This window comes from Neophocaena asiaeorientalis, unplaced genomic scaffold (genome assembly GCF_003031525.2).
Source record: "Neophocaena asiaeorientalis asiaeorientalis breed wild unplaced genomic scaffold, Neophocaena_asiaeorientalis_V1.1 scaffold593, whole genome shotgun sequence".
Lineage (NCBI taxonomy): Eukaryota > Metazoa > Chordata > Mammalia > Artiodactyla > Phocoenidae > Neophocaena > Neophocaena asiaeorientalis.
The window spans coordinates 602,619-616,166 of NW_020174701.1; the positions used below are offsets into that span (position 1 = coordinate 602,619).

Sequence of the window (13,548 nt, forward strand, 5' to 3'; positions counted from 1 at the left end):
TACCAGGAGAGACCATATCCTGGCCACTAAGCAAGTCTTAATGAGTTTTAAAACATTCAAATCATACAAAGTATATTGTCTGACTATAATGGAATTAAACTAGAAACCGGTGACAGAAAGAGATCTGGAACCTTCTCAAGTATTTAGGGACTAAATAACCCACTTCTTTTGTTGTTGTTGCCATCATATGCTTTATTTAAATAAAAAATTTTTTTGATTGCTGCTCATTTTTTTAAATTTTAATTTTATTTAGAGTATAATTGATTTACAATGTTAGTTTCAGGTGTACAGCAAAGTGATTCAGTTATACATATATATCCTTTTTTAGATTCTTTTCCATTATAGGTTATAAGATATTGAGTATAGTTCCCTGTGCTCTACAGTAGGTCCTTGTTGGTTATATATCTTATATATAGTAGTGTGTTTGTGTTCATCCCAGGCTGCTGATTTATCCCTACCCCACCATGTTTCCCCTTTGGTAACCTTAAGTTTGTTTTCAATATCTGTAAGTCTGTTTCTGTTTTGCAAACAAGTTCATTTGTTTCATCTTTTTAAAAAATTAGATTCCGCATATGAGTGATATCACATGGTATTTGTCTTTCTCTGTCTGACTGACTTCACTTGGTATGATCGTATCTAGGTCCATCCATGTAGCTGCAAATTGCATTATTTCATTCTTTTTTATGGCTGAGTAGTATTCCATCATATATATGCACCACATCTTCTTTATCCGTTCATCTGTCGATGGGCATTTGGGTTGCTTCCATGTCTTGGCTATTGTAAATAGTGCTGCAATGAACATTTTAAATAACCCACTTCTAAATGACTTACTGGTGAAAGAAGAAATCAAAAGGGAAATTTTAAAGTATTTTGAATTGTATGAAAATAAAATCACAAAATCTCAAAATTTGCTGGCTGCAGCTAAAGTAGTAAACAAAGGAAAATTGATAGCACTTAACACTTACATTAGAAAAGAAGGACTCAAGTCAGTGACCCCAGATTACACCTTACAAAAGTAGTAAAAGGAGAAGGTAATTGATTCCAAAATAAGCAGAAGAAAGAATATAATAAAGAGAAGTAATCAATGAAAAAGAAAACCAAAAAAAATAATAGAGGAAATAAAAATAACCACAAGGCGGTTCTTTATAAAATCAGGGAAAAAAGAAGTCGCAAATTACTAATAGAGAGGTTGAAACCGAGCGGGACCGTGTGGGGTTGCTGGGTACAAGTCCTTTCTGTGTCCCCCTGATTCTTGTTTGTAGGAAATAGGCTTCATTCAGCCTCCACAACCTTCCCTGAGTTCCAAAGGGCAGGTTCAAACAGCTGCTAATCAGGGAAGGCAGGGGATGCAGAGACAGGGGAGGAGCATCAAGGAGCAATAGTGCAGGCTTGGGGCAGGGCCCTGGTTCTCCTCATGTGATACACAGAACAATATGTCTCTTGAGTTCTTCAGGAACTCCGGCCGCCTCCCAGGCGGAGGATGGAATGATGATGCTGACCCTCCTGACTGCAGTCAACTGAAGCTTGGACTCTGTTGACCTTTGCCCCAGTTCTATGCTGAATTCTCCTCTGCTCAAGCCGCCTCATGAATATGCATGTACTCTTAGCTTAAGATGTCCCCAGTTTTGCCGTTTGGGTAGACACTGCTTTGGGAAGGATCCCCGGTGCTCTCCTTACTTGCTGCAAGTAATAGTAAATCCTTCCTTCTCCTGATCTTGGCTTGGTTGTGTTCGTTGGCTCGACACCCACCAAGAGGCAAACCCAGTTTTCAGATAGCAAGGTGACATCACAACAGAATCAATATACCCTGAAGAATAATAAGGGGGATTATATGAAATTATGTGTGTGAAACTTTTGAAAATTGTAAAGCCCTGTAGAATTTAAAGGATCTTTCATTCAAGAGAAACAAAATAAATTTTAAAAATTTTTAAAAGAACAATAAGGGAATGTTATGAGCAACTTTATGCCAATAAAGCTGACAATTTAGAAGAAACGGAGAAATTCCTTGAAAGACACAAGCTACCAAAGCTCATTCAAGAAGAAATAGATAACCTAAGTAGTCATATCAGTATAGAAGAAATTATGGGGAAAAAAACAAACTGAGAAAATGGGAGTCTACAGTAATAGTCTTAGGCTGGAGATGAAATAAGCCTTATAGAAGGCGTTGACTGTTGGTATTTCTAATTTACAGATAAGGAAACTAAGGCTCATTAGTGCTAAGTAACTTTCTCTGAAATTTCACTTAGGAGGAAAATATCTGAGATTCATATGTAACTCCATCAGTCAACTCTTAAACTCAGGCTTCATCCACTAAACCAGGAGTCTGCAGACTTTTTCTCAAAAGGACCAGATATAAATATTTTAAGCTTTGCTGCCCATATTGTCTCCGTTGCAGCTACTATCAGTATCGGACAAAGGAGCTTCAGACGACATGTAAATGAGCAAACAAAAGAAAGTGTATTTGTAGTTAAATATCTTCCCACAAAGGAAACTTCAGGCCCAGATGGTCTCACTAGAGAATTTTAACTAACATTTAAGGAGGACATAACACTCATTCTACACAGTTTTGCAACAAATGGAAGAGGGAATACCCACCCCCCAACTTATTCTACAAGGCCAGCATTTCCCTGTTACTCAAACTAGACAGAGACTTAACAACAGAAAGAAAACTACAGACCAACATCTTTTACAATCACAGGTATAAAAAATCTTAACAAAATTTGAGCAAGTTGAATCCAGTAATACATTTAAAAGGATACAACATAATGACTAAGTAGGATTTATCCTGGAATGAAAACCCATCAATGTAGTTCGCTGTTCACCCAGGTCAGGCCAGTGAGATGGGAGGAGAAACCTTCTGGGAAGGGTTTCCTAGTTCCCAGCCGAGAGCTGGCGATGAGATGCTCCCTTGTTGCTCCAACCCCGGCATCTGGAGCGGCCGCGGCACCTTGAGCCTAGGCTGAGAATGAAGCCACCGCGAAGGCAGCAGCAGACAGAAGGATCCTTGCTAATGTCATCAAGCTGGTGAATCAGTGGGCTGAGAAGTCAGTCCTGTCCTGGGGCTTACAGTCATGTAAGAGAATACGTTTCGTATTGTTCTTTTTTGAAGGCAACACAAACACTGGAGACGTAATAAAGAGCTCGAAAATCCCAATCTTTACTTGAAGTTAACGTAGAGAATTTTCAAAAAGACCTGAAAGGTGAGAAATCTAGGTATTCAGACACACTGGGATTGGGCTGTGGCCAGCCTCACCAGAAAGATTGAGAATATGGGTGGAAACACCTCCCATTTTGAGTAACTGTGACCAAAACAGCCATCAGAAATCCATCAAGAGAAAGAAGAACTGCAGACACCACTAGAAGGTGCTCTGGAGGACGGACAATCCCGTCTTCAGGGAAGCAGAAGAAGCCAGAGGACGGAGTGGAAGAGAGCACACTCGGGGCCCAGAGAGAAAGGCGAAGGGGGCCGCGATGTTACGACCGAGACCTCCTGGAAGGTGAACCCTTGTTCCAGTTCAACCCTTATTTGAAAACTGTTGCAAAAAGGAATAGGAGAGGGAAGGCACACCAAGTTACCTGAAGAAGATAGAATAACGGACCGCTTGAAGATCATAGTAAAAACCTCCAAGCTGAGAGTAAAAACCTCCACGCCGTAGCCAGAAGAATCGCAGTTGGGAAGGGGGAGGTAGAAACTTCAAGTCCTTCCTGAGCTCGCGGGGAAAGGGTGAATTTTCACCGAGTAGCCGTCTTTCCGAAGCAGCTGGGTCTCTGCCCTCCCAGGGCGCCCTCGGGGAGCTGGGAGTCGCAGCCGTCCTGACGGTGCGCGTGGGGCTCTTTCGGAAAGGGAGCTGTCCCGTGGGGCTGGAGGGGAGGAGGCCCGCAGGCTGAGGGGTGAGGTGGGGCTTCGCACGGTCCTGTGCCTCCGTCTGGCCCATCGCGGGGCGTTGCGGCAGCCCCGATGTGGCTGGAGGCCTGTGAGAGGGCTCCTTGCTCAAGGCTTAACCTGGGGGACTTCCTGCCTGGGCTGCTCTGTCTGGCAGGTGTGGCCCTTCTGTCCCCCTCCGGGTCCCTGGCCGTCGCTTTCCCACGCTCTGTGCGCCTTTGAGCTGAGCCCCTCCGGCCCATCCAAACTCAGCAGGATGGTCCCCGAGCCGGAAGGGGTGCCGGGGCCCCTATGGGGGGCGGCACGCGGGGCCGCTCCGGGTCCCCACGCCCCTGCACCGAAGCCCGCGGGGCGCTGCTGGGGCAGCCGCGGTTAGGGGTGGCAGGGCTTGGCCATGGCCGGCAGGTGCGCGGCCCCGGGGAGGGGCTGCCGTCACACCCCAGCCCAGGCCGTAGCGCCCTCTGGCTGAGCAGCCTGTGTCCCTCCGGCAGAAGCTGCTCTGTCCACAGAGATGGAAGGTCCAGGCCGCATCAAGAGGGCCCTGGGCTTGGCCCCGCCGCTGGGGCACGGAACAGACTTTTGGACCCTGGTTGGCCTCCTGGGGCTCGAGGCGGCGTCCTGCGGGTGTAGAGGCACGTCTGCAGCAGGTCAGCGCCGCCCTGGGAGCCCGGGCTTAGCGCCCCGCGAGGCCCCTGGCCGTGCCTGGCACGGCCGCGTCACAGCTCTGGCCGGCCTTTGCCCGTCTCTAAATGTGGCCTCGGGAGCTTTGCCCTCCCCCCCACCCCCGGGCAGCCGAGCCTCACGTGTCTGTGAGGGGCTTTGGGTGCTTCTCACCACCCTTGCTTCCTGTGCCCCAACCTCCCTTCTCTCTGATTCTTCTTCTCCCTTCTCGTCCCCCACGGCCCGTCCAGGGGATGCCGGCTCAGGAGCTAGAGCTATGCCCTGTCTGTCCTTCAGCCGCAGCGGGCCAGGCCCGCCCTGGAGGGGTCAGGTTCTGGCCGCGGCGGGGTGAACGCTGTGAGGTGGATGGGGAAGCCGGGGACCCTCAGCGTCCCCAGTGGGAAGGAGAGCTTTCCGGGGAAGACGGTGCTGGCTTTCAGCATCAGCTGCAGGCCTTCAGCAGGACCCCAAGCCGAGAGTGCTGGGGTGACGCCTGCAGGTGTGGCCGATGGGCTGGCAGCTGCCGGCCTTAGCAAAGGATGCGGCCCTCCGCTCTGTGCGCGCGGCTCTGAGAGGAGCGATGGGGTGGGGGCCGCAGCACCCCCTCTGGTGCCTCTCTGAGCTTCTGCAGACAAGCCAACATCGGTCACCTGCCCACAGCCCCTGGTCACACAGTGAGCCCTGCCTCTCAGTGCTCCGAGCCCTGCACCGGCCTGGGTATCCGGCTGAACTTACCTGGGTGGGATTTGAAGCAAGACCTCCCGACCCAGGACAGTTCCGCTGTTCCCGTCCCGGCAGTGATCCTCGAGTCTCGCCTGCAGGGGCCCTCAGGTGAAGGGTGACCTCTCTGTGAAGGGGCCCGTGTTGTTTGGGGCCGGCTGGGAGCTCCTGCCCTCCTGGGGAGCTGGGAGCAGCTGCTGCCATAGATCCCAGGGAGGGCAGGGCCCCGTCCCTGTGGGGCAGCCGTGCCTCTCACCTGGCGCCAACGGCCAAGCCAGGGAGAGGTGTCCCGAACGGGGGCGGGGAGGCTCCCCAGCAGGCCTGGGAGGAGGTGGCTCTTCCAGTTGAGAAAGTCTCCCCAAACTGGCAGAAATCCTGCCACTTACAACTTAGACTCACTAGCTCCTGGAGGTTGGGGCCACTCTCCACGACCTTCGTGTTGGGGTGGGATCGCCCCCTCCAGAAAAATCTGGTCAAGTCCTAACCCCCAATACCCGCCATTGTGACCTTGTTTGGAAGCGGGGTCCAAGTCTTGGAGGGTCCCAAGCACAGGAGCTTCTGTCCCCATGGAGCCTGGGAGCATCGCCCTCCTGGTTCCTCCACCTGGGTGCTCTCTGACCACATACCAGTGGGAGTTGATGCAGGCTTCCTCACGTGGGCGTCATCCAACGCTGACTCCATTTCCAGCCCCTCTCCTCTCTCTGGGGGACGGGGTGAAAATTCCAAGTGTCTAATCACAATTTGGTCTTTCTGGTGACCAGCCCCACCCAGGAGCCACCCATCATCACCTCATGAGAACAAAAGATGCTCCCAGTACTTTTATCACTTAGGAATTTACAAGGGGTTCAGGAGCTCTGTGTCAGGGACCAGGGACAGAGACCAGTGTATATGTTTTCTGTGATCTCACATCACTGCACTTGGTACTCGGAAGGTGCTCGGGATGTGTGAGCTGAGTGAGTGCTAGGCTTGGTCCCCTGCCTTTGGGCCTTTCGTGCTTAGTGGGTGGGACTGAATTGTGTGCCCCACCCCCCGAAATTCATAAATCGAAACCCCACCTACCAATGTGATGGTAACAGGGCCTTTGGGAGGTAATTAGGTTTAGATGAGGTCATGAGGGTGGGGCCCCGTGATGGGGTTAGTGCCCTTATAAGAAGGGGCACCGGAGAGCTTGCTTCCTCTCTCTCGGCCCTGTGAGGTCACAGCTAGAACGGGACCATCTGCCAGCCAGGAAGAGAGCCCTCACCGGAATCTGAAGGAGCAGGACCTGGTCTCAGATGTCCAGCCCCCAGAACTGTGAGAAATAAATGTGTTGTTTACATCACCCACTTGTTGTTAAGTCGCCCAGTTTATAGTAGTCTTTCGTGGCAGCCTGAGCTGAGACTGTATTTTGGGCACATGGTTGTCACTTGACCTTGCGTGTGGGGACTGCTGCCCTCCCGAGCGAGGGGCCTGCGCCTTCTTCCTTTCTGGGTCTTTCCCTCCCACAGAACCTGGGGCTGGCCCCAGGCCATCAGTGGAGCGCTGGGTGGCCTGCTGGCCTGCTCTCACCTGCCAGGAGTCCTCAAGCAGCGACCATAGGGCGGCAGGGTCTCGGGGACGTCCCAGGCAAGGCCCTGCCACCCCACCCATGACTTCTGCCCGAAGCCTCTGGGGAGGATGGTGGCCGTTCAGAGGCTCCTCCGCCTGCATGTCTGGCCCCGTTGGCCTCCTGAGCCTGGGACTTGGGTCGAGGTGGCCGTGGCCCTGGTCTCCCAGCTCTTAGGGGTGTGCCTGATGCTTCAGAGCCCTGTGGTTACAGCATGCACCTCTGGCCTGGGGCAGAGTCCGGCCTGGTCCTCAGAGTCAGCCGGCAGACCAGGCACAAGTGTCCTGTCCCAGGGGACAGGAGCTGGTCAGGGACCAAGAAGAGGGGCAAGTCAGGAAGTGATGCTCAGAACACTTAACCACCAGGACAGCAGGCCCCGCACCCCCCAAGCGAGAGTCCTGTCATCAAACAAGCTCACTGGGGGTGGGGGCATGGCAGGGCAGCCCAGGGTCGGGGGTGGGAGTTGGGGCAGGCCACAAGGGGTGGGACTTCAGCCACGTCCCATTGTCTTTCCAGAGAGTTGCTCAGGCCAAGAAGAGGATGGGTGGGGAGGGGTGCAGAGCCGAGGATGGAGGGCTGGCAGGACCCGTCCGCGGGAGGGGCAGCACCTGCGCCCCGGCTGTGAGGGGACCAGCAGGGGCTGGGGGGGACAAGAGGTGCGATGGACCACGTGGCCCCAGATTCTGCACAAGGTGTCTGGACACAGGGTGGAGGCTGGGGGCGGCAGGGGAGCCCTGAGCCACTGGGTGGAGGGAGGTGTTGCACCCCACTTCCCCTCCCCGGCCCTTCAGGCAGCGACTTAACCACAGGACATCCTGAGAAGACAGAGAAGGTGGCCCGTGAGCGCCGGGGGGGGCCCGCTGTCCAACCCTGCTTCCCCTCGGCGGTCGGGGTCACTGCCCCCCCAGCCAACACAGCTGCCCTGGGGGGGCCCTTGGGACAGTAGTGTTGCTGCCACAGAAGGAGCGGGGCTTCTGGCCAGAACCCCGGCGCTCCGCCAGGCCCCTCATTGTTTTAGGTGAAATTAAATGAAAAAGCAGCAGGACCAGCAAAGGGCTCGGGCTGCTCCAGAATGATGGTGGGAGTTACCCCACCGGTTACGTAACCGGAGCACCCGAGGTGCCCGCGGAGAACAGCAGGGTGGTGGAGGGTCGCAGGGGAGGGCGCACCCTATGAGCCGTGCCCGTCCACCACAGCATGCAGAGTTGAACGCCTTTCACCCGATGTTCATTTTCCTTCCTCTCTCTTCCCCCCACTACAGTACAGGGCAGCGGTTCTCCAAGTTTCTGGTCACGGGACCGCTTCAACACTCTTAAACATTGGTGAGGACCCCAAGGCGCTTTTCTGTGAGTCGTTGCAGCATTTTCCATGGTACACGGGAAAGCCAATGACTTCAAAAAATATCACTTCTTTTAAAAACAATAAGTCCATTACACGATAACTTTTTTTTTAATGAAAAATAACAAGAAATGTGGTGAGTAGAGGAGTGGCATTGTTCTTGCACATTTGCAAACCTTTAGCGCCTGGCCTGGTGGAAGGCGGCCGCGTCTGGGACCCGCGCCCGCATCTCACCTGCTGCAGAGCGTCGTCTCGGCTGAAGAATGAGGAGGGTCTGCTTCCCCCAGAGGTGTCGTGGGGAGGGAGGTGCTTGTGGACCCTGGGGTCCTCGGACTGCACTTGGAGGCCTGCTGTGGTGGTAACTTGAATCCACACATTCTAGGATATACGGAGAACATGCAGAGGAGGGAGTAGGCGGCCTGGATTAAGAGGAGGACGAGGGAGTCCATGGGGCAGCTCTGAGTCGTCGCCTCCTCCCTGGGGGAGGGCGGAGCCCCTGCTTGGCCGCGAGGCCAGCTGCGTCCGGCCAGACGGGAGCCGTGATCTTGAAGCGTGAGCTCATGAGGATGACGCGCGTCGGCTCTTGTCATTGGCCTTGGTCACCCAGCAGCTGCACACCCTCCCTCCTGGGCAGGCCCTCTCCAAGCGCCAAGGGGACCAGCTCACTTCCCCTCAGCTCTGGGGTCTGCGGGGCAAATGCACACCTGAGGTTTGCCCATCACACCTGCCTCCTGGTGCCTGAATCTTGACCTCACGGCAGCAGGGGCCACACTGGTGGCGGTGTCTCGTGGCCGGTGGTGGGGACCAGCTGGAGCATCGTCACCACGTGGCCCCTGAGTTGTGAACTTGCTGGGGTTTCTGGCAACACGACTTCCCTCAGCCCCCACGCGCCTGCTGAGCTTGGTGCCAGCCTTCCTGCCAGCGTGCGAGCTCCCCGGATGCCCCTGGCAGCGTCCTGTCCAGCTCAGGCCTGGCGGGAGGCTCTGCTTCGTCCCTCACCAGCTGTGCCGCCAGGCCCGTCTAGACTCCGCTTCTTTTTTCCCAGCACCTCCTACCCGGCTGGTCCCCCTGAGCCCAGGCTGGACCTTTCCAGAGCATCCCGCAGGGCCCCCAGGGAAACCCTCGGAGTCCAGCACTGTCATAAACCCATCCCGGGCAGCGCCCCGTGACCCTCCACACTTTACAGAGGGCTGTGAATGCAGGCTTTTCCTCGTCTCACCTCAAATCCCCTCCCCACCCACCCCAGAGTCCCTGCTAACTGTTATTACAATATTAAACAGTGACCTTTAAGAATTACAGAATGTTTTTAAAATGGGGAAAATGTTTTACCACAAATTTTGTGATTTCTTTCCAGCCTTCAAAACTATCTTGCAACATCTGTGCAGACTGTGTCATTGTTCTTTGGGCTTGAATTGGCAACCCCCTGAGGTTGGGCTTGGCCTTGTGCTTGGGCCAACAGAACAGTGCACTTGTCATACAAGAGCAGGGGCTACAGGGGTGCTTGCAGGATTGGCTTGGCCTCTTGTGCTTCTGCCTTGAGAAAGGACATGCCCCTGGGACCCGGAACAGAATCAGGAGGGATGCGGGATGCTTCGTGGGACAGAGCTGGACCACAGCCATGGCCCGGAGCGTAAGTGCCAGACGCCCCGGAGCGAGAATTTGTAATTGGTAGGCCGCTGAGATTTTTGAGGTTGTTTGGCAGTAAAAGCTAAGCATCTTAACAGGAGAAACTAAAGAGTTACAGAATTTGACCCATGCTAAATACTGTGGATAGTCGAGTTGCAGCAGCAATTAAGTAAATCCCCAGGCACAGCTGAGACTGTATTAACTTTTACAGATGAAACAACTTTCTACAAGCTGTGACTCCCACTGTTTCTGCTTAGTGGACTTGAGGCAGGAAAGAGGCCTGATGGGATGAGCAAGCTTGTCACTGCATCCAAGCAGTGGCTCTCCAACACCGGGCCACCTAGGGGTAGGAGGAGAGGAGGTGGGCTGGTTGAGTGTGGGGAGGGACCCCCCACCCCCAGGTTAGGAGGGATCGCTTTAGGTGTCAGCAAGCCCCTGGCCTCAAACTGTAACTAGGAGGGGCTGGTGATCCCACGGCTGCCCCCAAACCTGCCCTTCAATTCCTTCAGCAACCTCCTCCTTTGCTCCCATATCCTACCCAAGTGTAAGCCAAGGCCTTTGAGGTATCATTGGGGGCGGAAACAAAGGCGGGCCTGAAGTTCCGGGCAGAGGTCACCCCGAGGCCGGTAGCACCCTCCCAGGCATTCAGCATAGCCTGCTCTGGGCCCGGCCCCTCCCCCAGGCCGGCTGCTATGACGAGCACCACCTTCCCGTCAATTTTTTTTTTTTTTTTTTTTTTGTGGTACGCGGGCCTCTCACTGTTGTGGCCTCTCCCGTTGTGGAGCACAGGCTCCGGACGCGCAGGCTCAGCGGCCATGGCTCACGGGCACAGCCGCTCCGCGGCATGTGGGATCTTCCCAGACCGGGGCACGAACCCGTGTCCCCTGCATCGGCAGGCGGACTCTCAACCACTGCGCCACCAGGGAAGCCCTCCCGTCAATTTTAATTGCGTGCTTTGTGCGTGCGGGCCGGGGCCACATTCGAGTTACTTTCCGATGGATCTGCACATCCATGTCTGGCTCAGAGTAGGTCCTCAACAAATATTTGCTGAGAAAGCAAATGAATGAATCCTTGCTCATGAAATGTCACACCCACTGCTGCTCAGGGCTGCCGGCTGGCAGAAGGTGGCTGTGTGCACGTGGTGACCTCGGGGCAGTTCTACGTGACTGAACTGAGCTGTGGTGCCCTCAGGCTTCCAGAGACCCAGGTTCCCATGGGTGGCTTTGCTGCTAGCGCGTCCTCTCACCAGGTAAACTGTTTACTTAATTCATGCGGACCGCAGCTGAGATCATTTTTACTAGGTTGCTAGTAAGAGAAACGGGTTCCCTCCAGCCTTCTCCCCAGTAATAACATCAATACTCCTTTTAACTTTAACCTTCTTTTGGAAGTATTTATTTGTTCTCAGTCAGAAGAACATTACTCTCCCAGGATCTGGTTTTTGCCCTTCTGATTCCCTGGTACCACCAGTACCTAAAGCAAAATTTAAAAAATAACCTGAACTATTACCTCCCTGTCGCTGCCAGATCAAAACGTTTGGACCTTAAAACAATACTTGATCCTGCTGACCATTTCCGGTTGAGGCCGCTCTCTCCAGCTTTCCAATAACAAGTACCAACACCACTTTATATCATGGCCAACTAATATTCTAAGATTCTTAGAAATGGACAAACCACCTGCTTCTTTTGGTTGTTTCTGAAGAGAAGAATTCAAGGTGCTAAATAAGCGTCACTTTAGGCTCTGGTACCACACTGGAGCATGTCACGTGTTCCCAAAGGATGGTGGCTCCTTCCAAGAGAGACCTCCAAGCTGTGCAGACGGAATCATCTAACACGTGAATATGAAGATCCTTGGGACTTTCAACCCCCATATTCACGCCTAGAATTTTAATAAGACCCCATGCCAGGTACATATTCATGTTTTAAGCAATCTTTAACAACATCTGCAGTAGACATGTATCTTCACATATAAACTTAAAAAAATACTTTAACATAATACACCGTACTGCACAGAACGAGAATTCAACATAATATGTTACAGTGCTAAAACAGTCATATAAATATCATATATGGATGGATTCACTGCATTAGAAAAATTCAATTAGGCTACTAAAAACCAGTATCGGCAAAACCCAAAGAAAAACCATTCTAACAGTAGGAACACTACAAATAACAACTATGAGGCTTATATGCAAGTGGTGGGAAAGAGAATTCTTTACATTTGCTACTGTCACAACAGGCACAACCTGAAATACAGTTTTACGTTAGCAGTGTATAAAAATACTTTTCAAAACAATACTTTTGATAGGTACAGTACCACTTTAAAAAAACCCAGCTGTGTAGTCACTCCATTTGAGGACCTACCTAAACAATTCTATTTACTGCTCTCAGCTAGCTCGCGAACACCAGCCTAGAGAACAAGCTCCTCACATACGGAGGCACACTGCACGCACACACAGCTGTGCAAATAACCTCCTACATCTCTGGTGAATACTGATGAGTCACTGACAGGCATCGATCTCAAACAAGGCATGAAATGATGTTTGGAGCCTGTTTTCAGTTCCAGGTTTGGCACGGATGAGCAAAAGAGGACAAGGGAAGGTGGATTTTGTGTGTATACGGTTTCTCTTCCACTAGCGGACACGCCCCAGAAGACGGGTTTAATCCGGCATATCAATACTTAACTTGGGGGGTGGGGGAACATATTTTCCAGGGCTCTGGGTTATCACCACCCTGGCCTTCTTTCCAAACAGCGGAGCGATTTTAGGCGCTTCTGGAGCCACTGTTTCTTCAGCATCTTCACTATCTTCATGATGTAGATCATAGGAAATGTTCCCATATTCTCTTAAAAATGGGAAAACTTCGAGCAGAAACTGACAGAAATCTCTGCGAATACCAAACCACCAGTGGTTGCCCCCTTTCCGCCTAAACGTGGTGGCCGTCAACGTGATTAACGAAAGCCAGAGGGGGACGAATATGGAGATGAAGGAGAACGCGTTGTGGCCGTCCAGCCTGTGCACCAGCAGAACCTCGAAGGTGAGCAGGGGCACCACGATCGTTATCCAGCTGATGGCCATGGTCACATGTGTTCTTCGCTGCTCGGCAACCACATCCAGGGAGCGCAGAAACAGGAGGGACCAGACGATGTAATACAGGACCACCAGGCAGAGGAACGACATGAGGATCCAGAGGGGCACAAACACCACCAGCCACGGCCAGTGGATGATCCGGTCCAGCCTCAGGGCGATGAAGATGAACTGCAGGATGTTTACGGAGCACAGGATCTCCAGCTCCAGGGACCGGTCGTGTCGGAAGCCCCACACGCAGGCGGCCACGGACACGGGGGACACGAAGAAGAGCGGCATGAAGACCAGCAGCCAGAAGTGGGTCCCCCGCTCCACCCTGTCGCAAACCAGGACCTCGAACATGAGCAGCAGCAGATGGATGCCCACGGCGATCAGCATGGCCTTGAACTCCACGCAGGCCTCCCCCTCCGCGCGGTAGCGCGGGTTCCGCGCCCAGACGCCCGCGCCCACCGAGGCGCCCGCGAGGACCAGGAGCTTCCACAGCCAGATGGGGGCGAACACGGCCCAGTAGTTCCACTGGATGACGCCGTCCAGGCGGAGTGGCAGCAGCACGGAGAAGAGCAGCAGGCAGGCGTAGATGAGGAACTTACTCGGATTGAAGTCCTGGAACAGGCCCCTGGGGTTCATGGCGAGGCCGCTGCCCGCCGCCCGGCG

The 13,548-nt window shown here is 53.1% G+C and overlaps 1 protein-coding gene across 1 annotated transcript; it reads right to left on the reverse strand.

Annotated features, from left to right (window-relative positions):
• Positions 1-11,188: 11,188 nt before the first annotated feature.
• Positions 11,189-13,542, reverse strand: TMEM185B (transmembrane protein 185B). Its single transcript, XM_024759177.1, has one exon. It carries the CDS (start codon positions 13,519-13,521, stop codon positions 12,469-12,471), a length of 1,053 nt encoding a protein of 350 aa, XP_024614945.1. The 5' UTR covers positions 13,522-13,542; the 3' UTR covers positions 11,189-12,468.
• Positions 13,543-13,548: the final 6 nt, after the last annotated feature.

What these genes read in the sequence shown, in the direction of transcription:
- TMEM185B (XM_024759177.1), bottom strand. Translation starts at nt 13,521, where the DNA reads ATGAACCCCAGGGGCCTGTTCCAGGACTTCAATCCGAGTAAGTTCCTC.